Source organism: Brassica rapa, chromosome A02, assembly GCF_000309985.2.
Source record: "Brassica rapa cultivar Chiifu-401-42 chromosome A02, CAAS_Brap_v3.01, whole genome shotgun sequence".
Lineage (NCBI taxonomy): Eukaryota > Viridiplantae > Streptophyta > Magnoliopsida > Brassicales > Brassicaceae > Brassica > Brassica rapa.
In genome coordinates, this window is record NC_024796.2 from 8,914,708 (window position 1) to 8,940,638 (window position 25,931).

The 25,931-nt window shown below is 30.8% G+C and overlaps 2 protein-coding genes and 1 long non-coding RNA gene across 6 annotated transcripts; 1 reads left to right on the forward strand and 2 right to left on the reverse strand.

Annotated features, from left to right (window-relative positions):
• Positions 1-5,058: 5,058 nt before the first annotated feature.
• LOC103852245 lies at positions 5,059-12,528 on the forward strand. Of its 4 annotated transcripts, none has more exons than XR_004455387.1 (9): positions 5,075-6,320; positions 6,419-6,488; positions 6,799-6,825; positions 6,914-8,063; positions 8,186-8,260; positions 8,397-8,783; positions 8,882-8,953; positions 9,048-9,135; positions 9,226-11,247. It is a non-coding gene; the product is annotated as an uncharacterized LOC103852245 (long non-coding RNA). The 4 variants fall into 4 exon arrangements; XR_629882.3 differs by having other exon boundaries at positions 8,191-8,260; XR_004455385.1 differs by adding an exon at positions 12,347-12,528 and having other exon boundaries at positions 5,059-6,320; positions 6,914-8,783; positions 9,226-9,529.
• A 2,315-nt stretch (positions 12,529-14,843) lies between these two features.
• LOC103852246 (2-alkenal reductase (NADP(+)-dependent)) lies at positions 14,844-17,014 on the reverse strand. Its single transcript, XM_009129162.3, has 5 exons — positions 16,701-17,014; positions 16,185-16,371; positions 15,909-16,075; positions 15,735-15,817; positions 14,844-15,415 (listed from the first exon to the last, which is right to left on the reverse strand). The coding sequence occupies exons 1-5, from the start codon at positions 16,932-16,934 to the stop codon at positions 15,031-15,033; spliced, it is 1,056 nt and encodes a 351-aa protein (XP_009127410.1). The 5' UTR covers positions 16,935-17,014; the 3' UTR covers positions 14,844-15,030.
• Positions 17,015-17,671: 657 nt separating this feature from the next.
• Positions 17,672-22,987, reverse strand: LOC103852247 (endoglucanase 7). Its single transcript, XM_009129163.3, has 5 exons — positions 21,349-22,987; positions 19,929-20,230; positions 18,986-19,583; positions 18,749-18,921; positions 17,672-18,271 (listed from the first exon to the last, which is right to left on the reverse strand). The coding sequence occupies exons 1-5, from the start codon at positions 21,764-21,766 to the stop codon at positions 17,870-17,872; spliced, it is 1,893 nt and encodes a 630-aa protein (XP_009127411.1). The 5' UTR covers positions 21,767-22,987; the 3' UTR covers positions 17,672-17,869.
• Between the last annotated feature and the right edge of the window lie 2,944 nt (positions 22,988-25,931).

Genomic DNA, 25,931 nt, shown 5'->3' on the forward strand with positions numbered 1-25,931 from the left:
GATTGATTAAAATAAATGAAAAATAAAATTCAAAAAAATCGACCAATAGAATTATAACAATTTTTCTGAGAAGCTCTATATTAATGACATGTCAGCAGAAATCACTAAAGTGACTTCTCTTTTAATATATCGGAGGATCTACTATATAATGTCTAAAATTTCTACGGTTACAATCTAAAATTCCAGGTTATTGCATATACAACGCGTTGTAAAATGCTTTGACAGACAAAAGAAAAACAATATGATCGCATGTTATGGTTCACTGACATGAAAGTAAAATGACCATAAAAGCTTGTTGAATAAACCAGTAATGCTGAAATCAACAGAATGTAATCAAGAAACTTGTCGTGATAGGTTTCCTCATACGATTGGCGGTTTTGCAAAAGAGATGAAGGAGATGACAACTTAGAAAACAAAGTTAGGTATTTAGAACCGAAGGCTCTAATACCATATATAATAGGTTACATAATCTTATTATGAGAAGATATTACGATACATGTACGAGTACAATGAAGGTATTAGGGAATAACTACTAACTACAGTTACTACACGCATGTCAGGATGAAATGTATATACTAGTAATTATTGAATACTGACATTGATCGTTCAACCATAGTTATATCGTGTCATAAGCCCACCAATGTATAGACTATAGAGTCATGGAATTTTGATTTAAAGTTGCGAGTGATGTCAAAAAAAAAGAGTTGCTAAAAGTCTCGGGTCAGGTTTGTTGATGTTTTGTTTTACGTAAAAGCCATTTTACGTTGGGCTTACATAACAAAGCAATACTCAGTCTTTTCTCTGCTGAAAAATACTACTATCAGAAAAAGAACATCGAAAGTAATGACGAAAAGAGAAAAGAAGATTAAGTTATCGACTGAGTTATTTCGATTACGTCTAATGTAATTTCAATTTTTAGACTTTGAATCTTTCTCTTTTCAGTTTACTATCCGTTTTACTCACATTTTTTTATCTGTTTTAATTTTTGTGTACGTTCTTAAAACACATGAGCTTCAATTTGTTCTCCAAGTGTAATAGTTGCACCAGAGATTTCAATTAACCCTATTTTTTTAAACTCAAACTAGGTTTTGACCAATAAAAAAAAGGGATTTTTGCAAAATTGACCTATAACTTAAAGTCAAACACAAAACTAACCTCCTTTTTTTTTGAAAATTGGTTTTGCCCTATTCACCCCACAAGTTCATATAATTTACGAAAATACCATCCATTTTTTTTTAATTTTTTTTTTCGAAAATGACATTTTTACTCTCTCACCCTCATCATCTTCAAGTAATTACAAGATTGCCATTGTCATCAATACCACAACCACCATGAACAACCAATTTGAAGCTCTTAATGCTCCTAAAATCGATTTACCCTTCTTCTTTTTCCATTCTTGTGACCTAAACACAACATATCTCTCACTTTCTCTCCACAATGAGCTAAAAAAACTCAAGATTTTGATTCTAAAATTTTTATGGTTCATAGAGTCATAGAAGCTAACGATTATGGGTGGGTGACTTCCGTTTGTGATTCTGTGTGCTTGGAGAAGCCTTATGTATGCTAAGGAACTTATCTCACTAATTTAAGGTATGACATCGAGTTTTTTTCCAGATCTGTTCGTCAGACGACTTACTTGGGAAGTCGTCTGGCTGTAGACGACTTACCTTTCAGTCGTCTGGCTGTAGACGACATACCTGGAAGTCGTCTGGTCAACGCAGAGGTTATTTTTGCAATTGACTTTGAAATCTGTAACCTGAGACGACTGAAAGTTAAGTCGTCTACTATTGTTTGGTTTCAAAAAAAATTCCAAAGAACCTAGACGACTTACATTTCAGTCGTCATAGGTTAGTTTTGTATTTGACTGGATAATTTCAGAAGTTTGACTTCCCCAGACGACTTACATTTCAGTCGTCTGGCGAAAATTAAAATAATAATATTTTTTTTAAAGTAAACGACTTACAATTAAGTAGTCATAGGTTAGTTTTGCAATTGAAAAAAAAAACTTCAAGATTTAATTATACACAGACGACTTATAATTCAGTCGTCCACCAGACGACTTAATTGTAAGTCGTCCAGGATTTTTTTCCGAGATTCTGGTCAAACCTCGTAAATCCTGGACGACTTACATTTCAGTCGTCTCGTGGACGACTGAATTATAAGTCGTCTGTATATAATTAAATCTTGAAGTTTTTTTTTTCAATTGCAAAACTAACCTATGACGACTTAACTTTAAGTCGTCTACTTTTAAAAAAAATATTATTATTTTAATTTTCACTAGACGACTGAAACGTAAGTCGTCCAAAAAGTCAAACTTCTGAAATAATCCAGTCAAATGCAAAACTAACCTCTGACGACTGAAATGTAAGTCGTCTAGCTTTTTTGGAGTTTTTTTTTTAACCAAACAATAGTAGACGACTTAACTTTCAGTCGTCCGAAATAACAGATTTCAAAGTCAATTGCAAAAATAACCTCTGCGTTGACCAGACGACATATAGTTTAGTCGTCTAGACAACTTAGATTGAAGTCGTCCGCGTCTTCTCCACTAGTTTTTAAGTCTTCTACGTTAGTTTATGAATAACTTGTATTTTTAAGAGTGATAAGTAACTTCAAGATATGTAAAACTCATATTTACAAAATATGTTCTCTCCCTTAGTTTTACTAAATTTGACTAAGTTTTTCAATGCAAACTTATAAAAAATATGATATGCTTTGACTAGTTACTATTGTTTGTTTCCATCTCTTACCAACATTCTTGTTTATTAAGATGAGAAAAATGCCATTGGAGTTTATTATTGCATATGAGAGATCCAAAGATAAGAAAAAGGCTACTGAAGTCTATTATTTCATTGATTTGTAAATGTGTAAACACATTGTTAGCACATTTAATACATCTTGGAAAACATTATTACTGATTTTACAAAAAATTCACAACTAAAAGAGTATACATGCAATTCATAAAACAGATCACAAACAAAACTATTATAGATCATTCATCTACAAAGACAAGCTTGGATTCCACTTGAGTAGACAAGACCAGACAACTTTTAAGAAGTTCAGACGACTTCTAAGAAGTCCAGACGACTTCCAGGAAGTTCAGACGACTTTGCCAGAAGACTTTTAGGAAGTTCAGACGACTTTACAGGAAGTCCAGACGACTTTACAGGAAGTCCAGACGGCTTTTAGGAAGTCCAGACGACTTCCAGACGACTTCCAGATGACTTCCAGACGACTAACAAGTAAGTCGTCCCAGAAGTTTTCCAGATCTGAAAAACCTGCATATTAAATCCAGATCTGAAAAACCTGCATATTCAAAAACGTTCAAATGGCTTAAAAACAGAAAAAAATGAGTGGAAGATTATATAAATCTACCTTTACAGAAAACACAAAAATACATATCTAAAAATAATAGATCTACCTTTAAATTAGTGGAAGATGAGTACCAAATAATTAAAAACCTGCAAAAAAAAAATAGATTAGTAACAAAGACATGAGACAAAATTGAAAAATTCATATAAAGTTTGGTGTTTTCAAGTCAAAGAGATTAGAGTGGGTTTGGAGAGTTTTAGTTTGGGAAAAAAGTAAGAACTTTATACAACAAGAAGTTACCAAATGAAGAAAAATCAGACATAAGAACTTACCAAAACGCTCAGAAAAATCCAGACGACTTCCTAGAAGTCCAGACGACTTCCTGGAAGTCCAGACGACTTCCTGGAAGTCCAGACGACTTCCAGGAAGTCCAGACGACTTTGTCAGAAGACTTCCAGATGACTTCCAGACGACTTCCAGACGACTAACAGGTAAGTCGTCCCAGAAGTCTTCCAGATCTGAAAAACCTGCACATCAAATCCAGATCTGAAAAACCTGCATATTCAAAAACGTTCAAATGACTTAAAAATAGAGAAAATGAGTGGAAGATTAGATAAATCTACATTTATAGAACACACAAAAATACATATCTAAAATTAATAGATCTACCTCTAAATTAGTGGAAGATGAGTACCATTTGATTAAAAACCTGCAAAAGAGATAGATTAGTAAGAAATACATGAGACAAAACTGAAAAATTCATATAAAGTTTGGTGTTTTCAAGTCAAAGAGATTAGAGAGAGGTTGGAGAGTTTTAGAATGATGAACATTACATTTTTGTTGCAGCCATTTGAGAGGAGGAGAGAGAATGTGTAAATTTTTTTTTTATATAGGGAGTCAAAAAATCCAATTAGATTAAATATTTTTGACTCAGACGACTTCCTGGACGACTTACATTTCAGTCGTCTGGTGAAGAAATTAAAACAGACGACTTACATGTAAGTCGTCCAGAAGAGTTTAATATTTTTAGCGGAAAATTAAATATTTTTAGCGGGAAACTAAAATAGAAGACTTTCCAGACGACTTACAAGTAAGTCGTCTGGACGACTGAAATATACGTCGTCCGGGTAAATTATTTAACAGACGACTGAAATATAAGTCGTCCACACCCTAAACATAACCCCTAAACTTAATTATCTAATTAAACACTTCATAAAACCAAATCAAACTTGAAAAGTGTTTACTATACACAGAAATAAACACATATAGGTGAAAACTAATTTTTGAAAAAAACATTTTAGTTTTCCAAAATCTAACCCTAACAATACATACAATACTACAACATATGTTTGCCAAACTCCTAAACCAAAGTATTTCATGATTCACTACTTCCACTCATATATCTTCAAAACAAATCAATTTTATCATATCTTAATTTATATCAGTTAAAACTGTTTATAATTACTTGATTTTTATTTTTTACGCATCAAAATATTTTTTTACAAGATTTATAAATTATTTTTAAAATAAACTGGTACCAGACGACTTATACTTCAGTCGTCCAGACGACTTACACTTCAGTCGTCCAGACGACTTACACTTCAGTCGTCCAGACGACTTCTAACATCTCAGACGACTCAGACGATTTACTGGGGCTATATTCGTAAAAATGGCTTCTGTTTTTTTGTTTGGTCACAAGGGGCTGAGCTGTAATTTCACTAGGCTTTTAGGTTAGTTTTGCATTTGATTCAAGTTTGGGTATAGGTTTGGAATTAAAATCAAGTTGTGGGTTAGTTTTGGCAAAAATCCCTAAAAAAAAACTAAAACTGCAAACTACATGGCATATTTAACTTCACAACTAGATTTTGATCCGCGCTTTCAAAGCGCGGGTATATTTTTTGTTTGAAATTTTTTTTATCGAAATAATATATTTATATTTTGTGTATAATATTTATTAAAATTGTTATAATTTTTGCTAACTATATTGAATTTGTGAAATTAACTATACACTTGTACCATAGCCATTTCACACATTAATTTTAAATTTAATGATCTTAACTTTCATAACATTTTTTTTTTCTTACTATTGAGACTATTGTCAAATAATATATAATATTTATTGCTAAAATTATATACTAAACAATGATATTTGTTTTTATAAAGAATATCAAATTATAGTTCCAATTTTTAATATAAAATGTATATTAATATTATCTAACTAAATATCAATTAGGCAATATCACAATACTAAAAGCCGGATACCAACTCTTTTTAGAGTGTCCACGTCACTGTTTTTAATTGACCAGTAAGGGATCTGTCTTCCTCCACGTCACGTACGCTTCGTGTGTTCGATTGGGCTCTCGCATTGTATTTTGTTCGAAAAATTAAGTGGTTAATTGATCTTGATCTTAAGCTTTGTTATTTCGTGTGTTTTGCGGCCTTATTGCTCGGTGGCCCATTAAATATATGTACAGCTAAGTCCACTTACTAGCACCCAATTGCGACAAAAAAAACTTTTCGTCGTTTTCTTCTTTTCAATTTAGGTCTCTAGAGTTACTCCATCAATGTGTTCAAAAAAAAAAAGAGTTACTCCATCAAAAACTACTCTCCTCAGAATGTTTGTCCTTTCCTCTTCTCAAATTAAATTCATGAACTGCTTATCTTCTTTTATCTATACATCTCCCAATCTTTGCTCAACCAATCAATAATGGATGGTTCTCATAACGCTTCGAAATGATCCCATATATATAGTTCATGTCATACAACGATCCCTTGCATCTCATTTCAATTCAAAGTTTTTCTCAACTGGAGCAGATTTCATCCAATCATCAAGTCATCAAGAATGTCTTCCTCTACTGTTATGTTGCTCAAGCCGTCCACCACTCTCTCCGACTTGGCCATACTTCTCCGTTTGATTGTTGCTCACCTCCTCGCTTCTGGGATTCCCATAACGGCAGGAAAATAGTGAAATTACGGGAATCAACCTCCTCTTCTTGTTCCTGGACGAGAAGGTATAGTACTCTTTACTCTATCACGAATCATATACTCTTAACTCTATCATATCAGTTTTTAATAATGTTTTATTTTACTTTGTTGTTTGCCTATGCAGAACTCTTTGATCTGCGGCTTTTAAGGTTATCTACATGAAGTTCATGGTTATCTAAAGCGCAGACGTGAAGGTAACAATATCAAATACTTTACTTATGTTCACTTTTAGAATTAGTGTCTCTCTGTTTCCTCTTTCAGATGAAAATGTTAAAAATTGTTAGGTGAGAGTGTATGAGAAATTAAGCTAAGTAGTTAACGATGTGGTCAACAGCATATGAATGAATGGTTTATTCTGCACAGAAAAAAAAGTGATAAAGTATATATGAAAATTTGAAAGTCCTATGGAAAGAGGAATTGTAAGGCATAGCATAGTTAGTGGTATTGGTTTCATAGTTTCTTTCTTCATCCTCTTCGGTTCTTACTCTTATAGTTTCTACCCAGGTGCAAGACTAACGCAAAGCAACGAGGGTAACACACCGAAAAATAATTTCAGCAAATTTAAAATGATTCATGTCTTAACCCTTTCTAAAGAATAATCTGTTTTGTTTCAAAACAGGTTTTGTTTACCTTCGCCATGGCAGCTGTAGCTATTTCTCGGACGAGTTCATTGTTCCTGATTCCGGCAAAGCTTCGAATGCAGCTGCATCCATGATGAGAGTGCTCAGTAAGTTAAGGAGTATTGAACTTTTTAATACCAGTTTCCAGTATTCTTTAAGCCCAGATGTTCTCCTGGAAAGGTTATACCTTGATCTTCACCACATTTTCAGTTTATTCCAATGAAATTCAAATAGTTCTATTATATACATTAAAAATGCTCAGAAGAGACCAGCTCTGCAATTTTATCATACCAATAATTTGAAAAACGAGATACTCATTTTAGTTGTTTAGCTGGTGGTGTTGTGCTATTTCTTATTTTGGTTCTCACAGGAGTTATGATCGTACTGCAACTGCCCGAAGAAAATGAAACCATGAGGCAAGGTTAATCTAGCATTGTGGATATGTTTAGCTGCTGTCCTCATCAGTTCTTCTATTTTATGTGCTAATTATCGTTCATGTTTCCTCTTTGACTATAAATAAAAAATGAAGGCTGATACTCAGCATCCTTCTTATATTCCTAAATTGTCAAGTTCTTGCATATATCAATTTCTCAATGTTTTACAATGTAATATATGCAAGCTACGAGATAGGTTGAACAAACATGCAAGTAATAACTGAGCTTGACATAGAAAGATGGCTGACCATTTCAATTTATCAAGAACTAAATGTCATCTTCATTCAGAGCTCCGGAGTGGCATATGCAGTCATCACTAATGAATAAGAAACATTTGTCATGCTCATATGTTTCAGGATGCATTGAACAACTTAAATCAAAACCCCGCGCTTGCGCGGGCCATGCCACTAGTCAATCTTAATGAAAAAGTATTATTAAAACAATATCAATTTAAAAGGCCCCTAGTAATCAAACCAAATGTTACAAATTATTAGCTTTTATTTATAGTCGAGGCCCAAGGCCTAATTTTAAAACATCTTAGACAAAAAAAAAACTCATTCACCTTTGGTGTCTTTTTTTTTTTGCTGTCGAGACCTTTGGTGTCTCTTTCTAGAAATTTGAAAGCTGGAAAATATCAAAACAATCTCTGTTTATTACCACCGAATGTTCTGGTCTCAAACTCATGGATCTGTAAAGCTCAACTCTGACCGTTCAGGTACTTGTATAATATCCTAATTTTTCTTCGTAATGTATAGATATTGGGATCATCTGAACTATTTTCGAGCTGAAATCTGAAAGATTTAAAATTTCTCATTTTATAAATCTTTTGCATGTCAGATCAGACTCCTCCGTTTATTCCGATGGACGATCTAAGCGAAGCTGTTCTTCATAGAGCTATTTTATGTGTGTGAAGTAAGTTTCAGCGAATAAAACTTTAATCTACTTAGGCAAAATTAAAATATGGGCTTTGGTTATCTCTTTGAATATGTAAAATATTCCTAAGTTTTATTCGCGTCAAAATCGTTTTAATAAAAATCTTTGTTTGCAGTTGTTGGAAGTAATGAAGACGAATGAAGGAGCTTTTTAGATAAGTCATTTTTCAGTTACAATAATATAACCAAGTAGTATCTGTTGTCTTTGTTCTTCAGGAGGTACCTCTAAATTTTTTATTTGTTTGTGAGGAAGGAGCAACTGGATCTAAAAGACTTGAAGTCTCTTCAGACAACTTCAAATACATGTTCTGATTTTCTTTTGCAAGAAGTTTTAAACTAAACTGCTCGGGGCAACTGCCAAAAATGACGACATCGAGCAAAGGAAAGCAAAGTGCATTCAGAAAATAGTCTTTGGGTTGACTCAATTTGAAAAGAGAGTCAAAGAGTTCTTTGAAGCCACTCTTAAAACAAATAAAAAACGTCTCCTTCCTTAGTCCATGGAGGTAAAACTAACTCACGTCTTTTGATAACTTTTTGTTCTTTCAACTTGATCGAGTATGATATTATCTTTACTCACTGCACCTCATTTGTTTACATACAGATGATTCGAACTTCAACACCAAGTGAAAGTGAATATGGGCTTCAAGATTATCAAAAACGATTACCAGGATAAGTATACTTCTTTTCTATTTTAGAGACCCAAAAAATAGTGTATGAAAAAATTGATTAGAGATGAAGGTTGTATTTGACTTCTCTGTTAATATCAGATGAGGAGGTTTACAAACGATGAGTCCTTGAACTGATGGTGACATTGTTTCATCATGGTCAGAAAGTAGAATATCAAAAGTATCTCTGGTATGCAAATCCTTCCCTCATCAATAAATAAGACTATATTCCATCTATACTATTAAAAACAGTATTTGACGTGCTTTACTCATCATGCAGGTGGACTTTGTATATATTAGGAATTGAGTAAAAACAGTTAGGTGAAACAATACTTCAACCATGAAAGATAAGTTCCTTTATACAATTATTAAATAACGTACTGATTAAATGTATAGTTTCCATAATTTAATATGATATATATTATATACTATGTTGGTTTTATAGGACCATATGCATATTATACTGATGACCCAAATAGGAATAATGAATCAAAGTGGCGTCATTTCTCCAAAGAGTTTGCAATAATTTAATAAGTTACAACTAACCATGCACCAAACGGAAGAAGCCTTCCTTTACTTTCAATGTAAGTCCCTTTTCAAGTTGCATGAATATTATGACCTTGTACCATGTTACAATAGGAAGGAAAATTATCAAGAATAAATCACAATATTAAAAAGACATCAACGATATTGAGAAACATAAGTAGACGCAAATGAACACTTCCATTCTCATCAGCCAATATGAATTCAGTGGTTTCCCCTGATATGTTTTGTTTCCAAGAGTGTAGAACCTTCACATGAACAAACCAAATATTCTTCCAGGGCTTCAAATCGTTAATGCATGTCACGTTCACCTTAGAAGCTTTCGCTTTTGGATTTGCATGTTAGAAGCCATAGGTGTCTTTGACAGTAGACTTTTTGACGATAGTGGATTCAATAGGAAGATAGTCTTGGATATTTATAATATGTAGAGGTTAAAGGGAGAGATGCTTAGGTTATTACGAAACCTTGGGGCCAACTCCAAATCGTATCCCACCAGATTTGCTAACTATAAAATTGATATAATTTATTGTTGATATTGTTACCATTTTGAAAGCTTCATAATATTCGGTGGGTGTGCTCACGTTAAGTTTATTAATTGAATCCTTTGCACCGTGATATCAGGTATAACTTGCATAATCTTCTAGCAAATATTTTCTTTAGTAGAAATAAATTGTATCGATTAATGACCAAGTAGTTAAAAATCAGAATATTCTTTCTAATCTATTGAATCGATTTCAATAATTAAATGAGTTAAGCTATATAATCGGGGGAAAGATTTGGTTTGCAAGGGATATTGGAATTAGTCGCTGTTTAAAAGTTTAATTCAACTAAAAATACATTTTTTATTCTTTATAGATCCACTAATTGATAAATTGTATATATACTGTATTAACTATTGTTCAAAATTGATATTTAAATTGATGGTTTCATTATGGTGGTAGTACAATGTAAATACTATATTTTTAAAATTCATGAAAAAAAATTCAAATTTTATGGTATTTGGATATGAGCAAATTAGCTCAATATACTGAAAAGAGTGGGATACCATTGAATTGGGGGAAAATGGTAGTGATGGGGGGAAAAAAATTGAAGGGAAATAGGGTATGGAGTGCAAATATAGGGGAAGTTGTGTGTAGGGAGTACAAATACTCTTTGGATATAGGGTTTGTTCTGAGTTTTATTAGATTGGTTTATGTTACATCCGAAATGGGCTTTATTAGATTGGGCTTAAAAGTTGTTGTGATTCGGTCGAGTCTGTTTTGGTTTTAATGTTGCTGTAATTGGATTTTAAAATAGTTGCTTCTGATTGGTCAATAAATATGGACGATTTTCGTTAAAAAAAACGAAAAAAAAGGCAGTGGCATTTGGTTGTAAATATACTGAAAAAGCAGGGGCAGAGTCCTAGGAGGGATTCTGCTTTAATAGTATAGATTTTCACGCAATTCACTACGAATAATCTACTTTATTAAAACAGAAGTACACTTAGAGAATAACCCTAAAAGTTATCCAGTATTTACAACCAAATGCCACTGACTATCTACTTAATTTAACGTAAAAAAACATCTGTCTTTTCCACCTATTTAATGTTTTCCAAATATGATTAATTCTAGCTAAAAAAACGCATGACTTTCCTCCACCGCCACTTATCATCTCTCCAAATATGTGAATGGTACGTACTTTCTTCCGCTTTATCTGACCTAAACAAACATAAAATGATGGAAAACTTTATGAATAATTCAATACGTTACTTAAACAAAATCTTTAAAAGCCATAACTACGGTATAATGTCATATATCAAAGCCAAGTACAGCTATAATGAAGTATATTTTTGGACCCTCGGATTGTATTGTATCTCTCTTCCACTATTGAAAATATAACATACTTTACATGTGTATGGTACTTTATTCTGTGAAATATGACCTAAGCAAACATAAAAGTATCGTAAACTTTATGAATATAATGACTACGTTTTAAATTTGTTATCAAATCTCAACCTTTCCTATTTCTATGGTAAAATCGAAACATACCATAAACAATACTCTCAATCACTTTTTAAGGCTCCAACAACCACAAAATCAGTGCTTTCGTATTATGAATATAATAAATACGTTTTAAATTTGTTAACAAATCTCAACCTTTCTTATTTCTATGGTAAAATCAAAACATACTATAAACAATACTCCATCAATCACTCCAACAACCACAATATCAGCGCTTTCGTATTTGTAATCCTAGATATTAAAATTTTCAAATCATTTCGAATATATTAACAACACAAAATCCAAAATAATACCAACCAAATATTTTCCTTTCCTATATTATATGCTTCTAAACATAATCGCAATAAATAAAATATTCTTTTAATTAATTACGACGTGTTATTGCTTGCAGAGGTGGTTAGGATATTTGTTAAACTCTAGGTTTTAGGTCTCCACTATATATTCAACTCAACGTAAACTCTTACTCTTCACATTATTTTCTTTACCGTCTCAGAAAAATCATGTCTGCTACCAAAATTTTCCATTAGATAAGCGATCTCAAACCATATAAGGAGAAGTGGCGTGTTCAAGTGAAACTGATTCACTCATGGATACAAAACCCACCTTAGGCTGATGAAAGCTTAGAAATGGTTTTAGCTGATATAACCGTTAGTTCTATAACCTTAGAAAGAATTGAAGATATTGATTGTTGGCAAAGATGGCAAACCTCAGAACAAAATTATGAATGTTGTATTCAAAGAGATTTTCAACAATCTCTGAGATTGATCATGGATGATTAGAAATGTTATTTATAATATATAATTTTACTTTTAGCTTTTGATACAAGGATTTGAGTTTTCGGTTATTTGCATTTTTCAGACACGCATGGAGGTCAGGAAGACTGCTACACAAGATGTGCGTTTTAGTTTATAAAGTTTTTGTTTTGCTTCTATTATAGTTTACTCATTATTTAAACCTATAATCTGGATTTTGCGTTTTAGACAAACAAAATTTGTTTCTATCTTTAAGTATTTTAATTTTCAAAACAAATTTGCAAGGCATATCGCGTTCATTCTGTCAACATGAATAATCATAGTTACTAATCTTGAATAGTTGTTTTCTTCATGTGTCTCCGTGTAGAAGACAACCTTCATGACTGTTATATTCGCTAGGAACCGTATCTCTTATTTCTTATATGAAACTCCAATATCTTTGGTCATGATTCATGAACATGTGTCTGCTTATTTTTGAACAAACAAAAACACTTTTACTCACTGGAGTTTTTAAAATACATTCCTGAGTTTAAAAATGGAGAAGTTGTTACTTACCCGAGGGTGCTTTACATCTTCAAGGTCGACGTGGTAAGTAGTTGATGCATATACATCTTCAAGGTCGACGTGCAAGTGTTTTGAAAACTTAATCCCTTTAGTTTATAACTTTATATTAATTATCTCAAAGCATATTTAATAATTTCTTTCCTAATTTCATATTACACTTTTACTATTTCACATTCTAATTGATCTTAAAAAATATATGACTAATATATATTTTATATTTCACTTAATATGACTTATAATTTTTGCTACAAATATACAAACCAATTTATTAACAAATCACATTATTTTAATTTGAAAATTGTATTATATATTTGAAAGTTACAGATAAATAGCCATATTTACATTCAAGCTAACCATCTTATATTATGCAACGGAAGGAGTACTAATTTCTGAAATTGTAATATTATGTATATATATAAAATTTCATTGTATAACAACATATATATAACAAAATAATTTATAATTAACACCCGCCCTGTCGGGCGGGTCCAGCTCTAGTTATGTTTATTTGCAAAGCAAGCTCATTAGAATCTACTATACGTCTATACCACATTCATAAAACACTTCTTCAGCTAGCGGATTTCGCAAGATCTTTTTATTGTGATCTTAGAAATGTTGCTTAATTATTTAATTTTTAAAAATAAATAAAGATAATTAATCTATTCTATTAAAAGGAAAGCAGTCTTGAAAAATCTACTTTTACAAAGTTACTGCACCCTTTCATTTAACTAATAGTATATTGGTCTACCTATTATTTTGCCTACTATCTATGTTACCATATATTACTCTAACCATAATTTATTCTCTTTCCATATATTACTCTAACCATAAGTTATTTTCTTTTAGTCCATATAAAGTCGCATATGTTTTAGTCTATATATAAAATCATACGTGTTTTTTAAACGGACCTACATATTAATGTTTCAAATTGACTTATAGTTTTCAATTTCAGATTGGACCTATATTATTAATGTTTCAAACGAACCTATATAACAAACGGACCTTATACGAGTTTTATAAACACTATCTTAAATATTAATGTTTCCTAATGCAGAATACTGCCATGTGAAAAAAAGAAGAAGATGTATATATGAAAATACCGTAGTTGGTATAACTTATAGTACACGAAAAATAAAAAAAAAAGCTTCTTCAATATATCAATCTCATTCATATTACAGCCATGACAATATTATTGAGTTAGAATACTATAACACGTACCCGATTAAACCACCTTATTCATCTCAAAATCTAATATACAAACTATCTATACCACCTTATTCATCTCAAAATCTAATATACAAGCTATCTATACCAAACCAAACCATTTTTGCGCATACTTGGTATGATTCAAACAGTCTTATAATGTTGGTATAGCTAAAAATTTGACAAAAATTCAAATTTTAAACTCTGCTATGTTATTGCTTAAATTGTTACCAACTATCTAAAAAAACTCAATTTAAATGTATTGTGCAAATCTTTTTGTTAACAATATATTGTAGATACAATATTCAATAACAAAATCCAGAAATATTTATTGTAGATACGATATTTAATAACAAAATCCGGAAATATTTATATTGCTTCGTCTACTAATTTTATTTAATATCACAATTAGTTATTATTTTCCTTATTCTTACAAAATTTTCGCTAACCTACTTTAATTGGATTAGCATTATCTCCTAGAAATTAAAAAAAAGTATATTTTAATTACAATATACTCGCATAATATTCCTTATTCCACAAAGTAATATATTTTATCAAATCTGTAAAATATTGTGACCTACATTTGCGTACCTCATGATAACATATAAATCATAATAACTTTAAACTTTAAAAATCTATATAAACACAAAATAATAATCTATGTAAACTTTGGTTTTAGCCAGAAAAAAACCCACGCTTTCTAAGCACGGGTCAAAATCTAGTTATTTAGTTATAAGTAAGAACATAATTGTCATTTGAAAAGTGGTATCAAACTTGTGGTTAAATTATTTCCCTTTTAACTTTTCAATGAAGGATATTTTGATTAAAAAAAAATGTGCTATTTTGAGAGTAATTATTTTTAATGCTATATGAAAGTACCATTTTGTTTATTTGCAAAGCAAGCTCATTAAAATCTACAATAACATTCATGATCTTCTTCAGCAAGGAGTGTTAGGCACAAAACCGCTTTATTCGTGAAATGTCTGTTCTGAACGTAGCACTGCAATATACTTCCAAGATTAATCACTCATTAGCAACCCGAACCACCTGTTTACCAACATTTTTCCCAGAAAACAACCCGACAAGTGCAGCGGGAGCAAGCTCGAGGCCTTCTGACATATCTTCGATGTACACAATCTTCCCTTCCTTGTAATATCCTTTGACATGTTCAAGGAACTGCGGGAAAATATGGACGTAATCGCTTTGCAAGAACCCTTCTAATCTTAGTCGTCTGGGGATCGCGTTGTACAGGTTGTTGATTCCTCCTTGTGATGAGCTTGAGAGGCTTTGTAAAGACACCATTCCACAGAGAGCGATTCTACCATGGACCTTCATGTTAAGGAGCGCTGCATCAAGCATGGATCCACCCACGTTGTCAAAGTAGATATTGATTCCCTCCGGGAAATACCTGTTAATAAGAATAAACAATTCAGCTGATCTCATCTACAAGCGATTTTTTTAAATTAACAATAAAATAAATCTAAATGGCAGAACCACATAATTTTACTGTTACAAATATGCTATGTATCCTACTATTCATGTTCCTAATGGGAGATTTTAAAATCATAGTTGGGACCAATGTTCTACAAATTAGTCTCTAGTTGGCAAATCGGACCTAAACGAAACGATTTTTCTAGCCCGGTTTTGAAGAAATCGGTCTAGGTGCTCAAAAATAAGTATTAGTGCCTGTAACTTTTTGAGCTGAATGTAACCATGTATTTACGTACCTCTTCAAAGCAGCATCAAGATCAGCCTCTTCCTTGTAGTTAAATGCTTCATCAAACCCAAGCTTGTTTTTAAGAAGATCAACCTGAAACATGTCCCATACAAGTTACATACCTACCATCCCCTTACCTAAGAAGAGTTATTGAAGATAAGTTTATAGACTAATAAATAATAACCTTTTGTTTACTACCAGCACTCCCAACAACGTAGCAGCCGTTCAACTTAGCTAGCTGACCAACAAGTTGTCCTACTGCTCCTGAAGCTGCAGACACAAAAACACTCTCCCCTTTTTTCGGAGAGCATATCTCATAGAACCCTGCATACGCTGTAAATCCAGCCATTCCTGCAAAAGAAAGTTGAAAATTATACAAACCATTAAAACACTAGACTCTTGTAAAAAAAGTGTGATCCGAATAGATTCCTCTTTTGCCAAAACAGAAGATGGGTCGTACCAAGAAGGCCAAGATGATAAGAAAGTGGAATGGCATCGTCTAACTGAATCTTTCTCAACTGTAGCTCATTTGAGCTACGAAGCAAACTGTATTCTTCCCAACCAGTAATCCCGCAGATTAACTCCCCGGGCGTGTAATTAGGATCATCAGAATCTATCACCCTTGCTACACCAAACCCTTCAATACGCTGCATCAAGATTAGAAAACTAATCTGTTATCAAAACATGTTGAGAGTCAAAATAAAATAAAAAAAGTGAAATGATCAATGACAGTTGCCTTGTTCTCTGAAAAAAAAAAGACAAATCTTATGAACTAAGCATCAGATCTGTATACAATCACACAAAAATTATTAAACAAATCACAAATTCAATTGCCAAAAACACATTGTCGGCGTAATATCTCATTTACGAAAATACATTTTTTGGTTGCAAAGCACAATGCAATACCCAGAAACCAAGTCATAAGACAAGACTCAATCCCGAAAAGGTGAGGTGAAATGGAGTTTGAATAATATACTTGACCAGGGAGAAAAGGAGGGAGGTAGGAGCCGTGAAAATCGCGCATACGACCTCTCATGTAAGGATCGCAAGACAAGTAGAGATTTTTGACGAGGAAACAAGAGGATCCTTTTGGTGCCTTGATCTCAATTGTGTCTCCCATCTTCAGTTCCATGTCTGTTTCCGTAGGAATGCCATCTACGTAGTTCTTTAGTATAACTTTCTTGTTCTCCACCACTGCAACTTCTTCCATTTTTCTCCAGAAGTCGTTCGTAAATTCAGAGTTTGTGGTGGAGAATGAGTTTCAAATATGGTTGTTTATTAGGGGAGAGTTAGGTAAGTCGAGTGTTTCTCGTTTTTTGTGGTTTTTTAGTTTGGTTGACGTCATTCAACTATGTAAATTAATATTTGATAAATATGATAATTTAATAAATATTTCCATTTCAATATTGAACTGATTCAAATTATAACACAAATTAATAAAATATTTTTGATAATTCTACTATTAATATATGATTCCAATAAAATTATGAATTAATAACATATACAGTTTATATAAATATAATAAATATTGTATTGATTCTTTTATACTTACAATGGAATTCATCTATATTTTTCTCAAAAATTTTAATATATTTTGATAATATTTAGTAAAATTATATTTAACAACTACATAAAAAATTTATGAAACATATTTCTTGTATATCAAAAGTTATGAAAGTCAAATTTCTAAACATAATTAATGTATGTGACTGTAAAATCAACTATTTTATTATTTTATTAAAAAAATATTCTAAAGTAGAGAAATAATAAAATGAATTTTGTATAAATTAGTAATTTTACAAATTAATAAAATAATATAGTCTTGATAATGTTAATTTACAGAGTTTTTACTGTATACAACAAATAAATATAAAAATGTGCTATAACCCTTTTTCGAAAATAGTTTCTTTGTTTTTTTGGTTGGTCAAATCCACTAAGGAAATCCCATAGAGGAACAGTACAATGGTGATACACTAATACCTTCATCACGAGTCGTAATGGTTCTTCCAAAAACTAAATCCTCTTTCTTGAAAGAAGATCATGTTAAAGAGTAAACGACATTGAAAAAACAAAATTATTGAAAGTGTCAATTAAAAATATTATATAGCTTAAACTCGGCAACATAATAAAATATATGAATCGTTCTTAAGGCTTCCAAGCTTTAGGGGGTGGTGGGGCAGGAGGGTAAAGAGGAGGAACACCATTGAACATTGTATTCTTATCGATTTGGTAGCCTCCACTGCTGGTTAATGAAATGAGAGCAGCCACGATACCTGCGTTTCCGGACATAGTAGGCTCACTCGCGTTGTAATTGCTTCGTATGTCATGGAACTGATCGGATTTGTTTGGTCCACCAACCATAGCTCCTGTGATATTGTTTGGGTTAGGATTTTTTGTGTCTCTATACTTCAATCCTTCTCTACAGCTTCTTCTCTTCTTGTCGTTTGGGATGGTGGCTCCTCGGTGGTAAACGTGTCTTGGAAATTTCTTGCCGAACCCAACAATATAGCTCATTTTTAAAGGGTTATCTCCAAGAATGTAATCAATCTGATAATAAATGCAAAACCAAAAAAAAATTATTAGGTAACAAACAAAAACTTTTTAAAAATAAGAAACAAATTCATAATATTGTACTATTGTCTTGCACAAGCGGTACTTTGGTATCCATAATGTTTGGAAGAAACAAGATCATAATCTTGCGATTTTATATAGCGAGACAAATGTATAAGAAATATGTTAAAGTTGACGATTTCTTTTGTTACAACTTTTGTCTCGTTTACATTTCAGATTTACGAAATAACATTTTTGCTTACAATTGTTCAGACACATAACTCATAGTTGAAGTTTTTTTTAAAAATAATTTGTGGTATTGTAATAATGTTCAAGAAAGTTTTGGATAAATAGCCTTTTTGGAGTTCTATAAGCATTTTTGACACATTTCAAAATCAATTAGCGTGAATTAACCTATATTTAGATGTCTACATAAACTACGAAAATTGGTAACATGTGTGCGTGTCTAATTACCTGAGACTTAGCAAAATCCTTAAGAACCTGAGTCGAGACCAAGGTAGGGCCACAATACCATCCAGGAACTCCAGTTGAATTCAGATAATCCGCAAACAGAGAAGCTAAGAAAGAAGCATGAGCCACATATTCCAGTGGTCTTGGTTTCCCCATGTTCAATTGTATAAGCCCTCCTGCAAAATCTCTCAAAAGTGAAATCATTTTCATGAGAGACACACAAAGAAAGTAAATAATCACCTGAAGTCCGGTTAAAAACGTTGTACTGCTTTAGATAAGCACACATGGTGACACCAGTAGCGTTATGGTACCTACTGAGCATGTTCTCATAAGGAAAACCAGGATTCAAGAACAATCTGTACCGAGTCATCAACAACATAGCCCCAGGTAATTTGTTATTCCAGCTCGGTACCATCAATTCTGGTTGATTAGCAAAAGCTTTAGCCGTTTTAGGCACGCTTGGGTTTGTGGCGAATTGTATGTAAGTCTGGTTCCCCGTGGCGTAGTAAAGCCACGCGCCAGCCCACATAAGTTCGTCGAACATACTTGTTGAGTTGTAGAAGGCTTGAATCATTGGTTGTCCGTCTGAGTAGCGCTTGCGTCTGTTCTTGTTTCTAAAGAAAGGCCATAGAGTTTCTGCTCCTTTCTTTAGCTTTTTGGCGTAGGTTGGTTTGTCGTTGAAGACGATTGAGGCGGCAGCTAAGGCGGAGGCGACTTCTGCACCGAGGTCAGTGGCGGTAGTTAAAGAGATTACAGGACGGTCGTAGGACATGTCTTCTGGTCTTTGCCAACAGTAGATATCATCTGGTGATTCTGAGTCTCTTAGTCCTCCACCAACCTACAAGTCATGGAAACAGGGGTTTGATCAAAATGGTTTAGGTTTAGTTTTTTTTGGTGCGCAAGGAAGAATTGAAATACATTAATTATATAGTTAATATAATTGGGAAGTAATTTTTTTGATTACATAGTTTTTTACCTAAGCTGTTTAGCAAACTGACCTATACTGAATCATATTTTACAGTTTCTAACAGTTTATATTATGTTTCCAAAGTATCAAATATCAAACAATATATAGCTAATGAGTTAACTTTCTTCCAATAAAATAAAAAGAAAAATTGAAATGATTATGCAAATGAACTACGTAATCAAACGAAATGAAGAAACAAAGTAGGAGAACAAAAACCTGAGCGTAGATATGATCAAGGCGAGTTGCAGAATTGTTGAAAGTGAGAAGCAGATAGTCAGTTCCCCATTTGAGAACATCTCTCATGTGATCATATTCATTGATGGCTTTGAATTTTTGACTATACTCAATAAGACTCCAACTTAGCATTGTCATTGAGAATGCCATCGGAAAATGGAACTTGGTGTTACTTCCACCGTCGTAGTACCCTCCCACCAATCCTCCAACCACGTCTGGCAATCCATCCTTCAGCCCCGAATTTCCTCTCCATGATACTCGATTGTTCTTCGGCAATTTACCCGCTGCATGATGTTTTCATTATTCATCATTCTTGTTTTTTTATATCATCTATAATTAGATTTTCTATATTCAATCACCGACCAAATCCTTGTTATTTTTGCTACTATAATCAAGTGATTCCTTTAACTTGCTTTAGTTTTGTGATCATTTGGTGTGAATATTGTTTGAGCTTTATCTCTTTAAATATAAATTAAGACAATTTGAATTGAAAAATACGTTTCTTTTCTTTTTGTTTTTTAACAAAAAATAATAATTTTGTTTTGTTATGAATTTCTTTTTTTCTCAAATATTAAAACCGCGTTAAGCATTCTAGTCCTTGGAAAGCCAAAAGAAGATGTGAGCATTAGCAAAAGCCAGCTCACAAGAACAAAATGGGAAAATGCGACGTTACAAGTAATTAGTCGGATAAACGTGTTAATAAGATTTAAGTATTAACGGAATGTCAACGTAATTATGTAATAATCTTTTGAAAGCTTATCACTACCTAACAATGTTCTTTTTTTCTACGATTTATCCTTTAATAAATTAATTAATACGATTGTGAACTTGGAACTATTCAGAGTTTCCTCGCAATGAATTCTTGACTTTTTTTATCAGTCGTAATTAGTTGAAAACTACACCGCATCGTATATACATTATTTTATTATACTGAATTAATCAGCAAGATTTCAATTTTTTTTGATATTTTAAAAGTCTTTTTATTTTTCTGAATTTACAAATATTCATATTTAAGACATTCGAGAACATTTATTTATTCTTTATTAGTATAATTTATTAGGCATTACCTTTATTTTATTTTTTATTTTTTATTTTTTTGATAAAGGATTTACACTACCTTTGTAGCAAATCATGTCTATAGATGTTTTTATCAACGGGTTTCTATAGAACTGAATGGAATCCTAAGAATTTATTCAAAAATTGTATATATATATATATATATATATATATACTATATAACACCACAAAAGATCTGAATAAATTTCGATGTCAGATCAGAACCCCTGTCATCTCTTTAGTTTGAACAATTAAATAAAACCGATTCTTGTCATCTTGTTGAGTTTATAGTTGAAATTGACACATTATAAAGTTGGAAAATTAAGATACAATAATGAAGACTTACATTTCTGGGCGTCGAAAAACTGAATAGCCTTATGGATGGCAAGAGTGTAATTATCTGGAGGAGGAGGTGTAGACTTATGACGAGGCAACGACTTAACGATGATGATCGGAAGAGCAACGACGAGGAACAAGACGACGATAGATCCAACGGTCCACGTAAAAACCGTTCGGCTAACGGAAATACAACCTAGGTTTACATACTTCTTTCTCTTCTTTTTCCAGCTATCTTGTGGTGCAAGTAACCAGCCTTGTTGCGTCTCGTCCAATTGATTCCTCTGATGTTCGGCAGATAGTTGCTGCGAATGGAGGGCTCCTCTGTCCCACTCCGTCATGTTCCTCCGCCGCTCTTCCTCCTCAGCCTCGGCTCGGTCGCTGTCTATGGCGTCGAGCCTCCCGCCCCATAGATTCCCTGGATGCATTTCTTGAAAGAGTTTCTTAAGATTGAATGAGTAGGTTTTCTGGAAAAGAAATATATATAATACAGAGACTAAGAGTTTTGATTTTTTTTTCCTAAGAAAAAAGAAGTGCAATGAATTTTGATTAATGATGGGTTAGAGCGATTTATTAAAGAGCGAGTTGACTACTAGGGTATTTTGGAAATGGGTAAGGTGTTATGCAGAATCACTTATGCTTTTTATATCATTTAAGTAGCAACTTCTAATAAATCGTACTATTATGCAGAATTACTTAGGAAATTATAAAATGATAAACTGGAATTTAATTATAGACTAAACTATGATCCGCGCTTTTAAAGCACGGACTTATTTTCAAAACAAACCAAATTTATTTGATGTAAATTTTACATTTTTGCTTGTGTATCAACATTTAAATATTACAAAAAAACGTTATATTATTGAAAATTATTATATGCCTCTTTGTTCTAGTGAAAACAATTTTGATTATTGAATAGGTAATCAGGTTTCAGAATGATACGTAAATATAGGCAATAGGATTTAAAATATGTAATCAGGTTTAAATAAAACCAGGATATATTTTATTGAATTTATTAGAATTTCGACTTATTAACGTAATTAGTTAAGAATATTCTTACCCAAAAATTGACTCAAAATTTATCCAAAAAATCAGAATCTCAGACCCGATTAGACATGTATTATATAATCGAACGGGTCTTAAAGTGCTATATCTGAAAAACCAATATCAAATCCGACCTGCGCCAAAAACCGAATAATCATATGTTCGTTCGTTTTGAAATTTTGCTATTTCTCTTATTATTTCTTTTCCTTATATCCAAATGAAATTATTGGAAAAGATGTGACGATGATGTTGATCTTCGTTTTAAATGTGCATAATATTTTAAATTACAAAAATTAAATAATCACAAAAAAAAATTGTTAGAGAGATGCAAATGATTAAATCCATTCCACTCAATTCCATTTTATTTATATTCACTTCATTTTAACTCTAAACCCTTTTAGATATATTTTAAGATCTAGAGTTATCAGTTTGCATCGTCAATAATTACATTGACTAATGTAAAATCATTTAGACCCATTTGAAATTAACTTGAATTATATTTTAGTTTTATTTAAAATCAAGATGTTTGAATTTAGACCCATTTTTGTTTTATATAAAATATTTAAATTTTGAATATATATTTGAATTTCAGTTTAAAACTTAAAAAAAAAAAATATGTGGGGGGGGGGGGAAGATCTTTTGGAAAAAAATAACAACAAATTTTTTGAAAAATGTTTAATTTTTTTTAATATATTCAGATAAATATATTTATGTAAATGGGTTAATATATTGTTCACTAAATTTAATAAAATCACATTTAATAAATAATTTTTAACATAGTAAACCATTTAAAATCTATTAAAATAAATGAGCTTAAACGAATATTTATTTTTATTAAAAGTTCACTTAAAACCCGTTAAAACCTATTCTAACATCATTTGTTTTGTAAATTGATAAGCTTAAAGTTTGTGTAAAACATTCAGAATATGAATAAATTAATGTCTCGATGAATAAATCATAACTTCATGGGCTGAGATGTAAATTATGTTGTTGTAGTGTGAAAATGATTTTTTAAAAATATATCAAAGTTAATTTTAATTTAAGATTATATAGGTTAACAATTCACATTTGATATAAACCCAAAAGAAGGATATTTGTTATTATATATAACTGTCAGTAATATACAATTCATGTTTGATATAAACCCAAAAAAAAAAAGGAATATTTGTTAATATTTATATAACTCTCTGTAATACATTTTTTTTTTTTAAAACCGTCGGTAATATATATGTGTGTGTACCGAAAATTTTGGGATAAAAGTTACAAATTATGTGTTGATTAATAAAAAGGTAATTACTGTTTTATAGTTTGTTTATTTTGATTTATTTAGATGCAGTAACAAAATATTTGGTTTATTTTTTAAGTAGGTTACATAGAAAAATATAGTTGGACTAATTATTTATCAATTAGTCATTATGCTGATTTAATAGAATAGATGTCTCCTTAACTTTGATTCCAAAATTATTTAGCACAAAATTATTTAATTTAAAAAGTTTTGAAATACGTGTTTTCTAATTTTATAATTACCACTAAGATATTTTTCATAGTTGTCGTAAATAACTCTCTGATTTGTCAATGATCCTTCCATTATTCCAGTTCAAATACGTTTAATCTTAAAAAAGTTCTAGACAAATAACCAAAAAGATATGTGCATTAAAATTAATGATATAAGTAACTAAATAATTTTTAGTTAAAGATTTTCAACATACTAGAAACCAAGATACTATAATCATCCACTCGCATAGCATAACGTTCTTGTTGTACACCAAATATATATATATATATATATCACTACATCTCGGTCGTCGTGACAGCTAATGAATACTTCCTCTGTTTCTAAATATAAGATGTTTTAGGTAAAACACACTTATTACGAAATTTATTTTTTATCTAAAAAATATCATTAAAATTTTAAATTAAAAACTATTCAACTAAGTACAAAGTAGAACTATTAAATTTGATTGGTTAAACAGTTTTTGATAAACTTAAAGTTACTTAGAAATATGAGAATATCCTACATATTAAAATATAAAAACTCTTCTATATATCTTATATTTCAGAACGGAAAGAGTACAATTTAGTAGCGCTTCTTTATGCGCCTCCGTGTGCCAATAATGCTCTCTCTAATCCCATGGATCAACCGTGTTCGACGCTTCAGACTTCAAGTATTATCACTTGATTGTTTTCCTTGTTTTGACTTCACTTGTATAGTATACCAATTCACTTTCTTATAAATTCACTATTTCAAATTAGGCATGCTTAACTTTGAACTTATTTTTAAATCTGTGAACACAATTGGTTTTTCTTGGTGACATATAGTCAAATAAATTTTATTTAAAATATACCCTCATATATTATTATATACTAATAAAAATCTGAATTTTACAAAAATGTCAAATTTCTTTGGAAATCAAGAAAATACTACATCTTATATATTAAAATAGAAATCATGACTTCTTTCATGTGTGATTTTTTTTTTAATTTGGACCATCATTTAGAAATCTTATTAAATGTGTTTTATTGAGACTAATAATAATATTTAAAATACTTTAATCATAATATCTTTTGATATCTTTCATTTTAAATATAAATATATTTATTTTAAAATTCTAACAAATCTGTTTTAAAATATTTTTACAAGATCTTCATTTCCAAAATTATATTTAAATATTTTCACTAATTTCAAAAATTAGTTTGAAAATATTATTATACATTAATAAATTCAGTAATTGTTTATAAAGTGAAAAACAAAAAATTCTGTAATAATAATCATAATCAATCATATTAACAGAAAATTATTATATTGAGCTAAATATAATAAAATTGTACTAAATTTATATATTTTATATTTTCGTAAGTATAAAATATTTATATTCAAAAATAAAATCTAATACGTTGGTAAGATGGGTTAACATTAGCAAACTATATAATACATGTATAAAAATTAACATGTATTTCTTTAAAACTTATAATATAAAATCTTTGTAACTACTTTAATCATAATATATTTTCATTTTAAATATAATATATATTTATATATTATATTTTAAAATTCTAATAAATCTGTATAAAAATATTTTAACAATAATTTAATGTATTTTAAGTTATCATTTATAAAATAAAAATTAAATAAATTATATCCTATTTTATCTACTTTATAGTCATGATCATGTTAAAATACAATTATTATACATAAATAAATATGTTAAAAGTATATTCAATTGATAAATTGATAAATTTTATTTTCATAAATATAAATTATTTATTTTAAAAATATAATATGATGATAGAACAGCTTAAAATTAGCAAACCATATAATACATGTCGAAAAATTAACATATCTTAGATTTTGTATATACAATAATATATTATCTAAAATGAATAAGCATAAAAAATATTAGTAAAAAAAATACAGCTTTGAAACACGGATCAGACTTTAGCATAAATTATATACAAAATACTTTTCAAATATGTTTTCTCATAAATATATTAATTTCCTTAATAACTAATGCAAATACAATAAGATAAATATATAATAAGAAGTGAAAA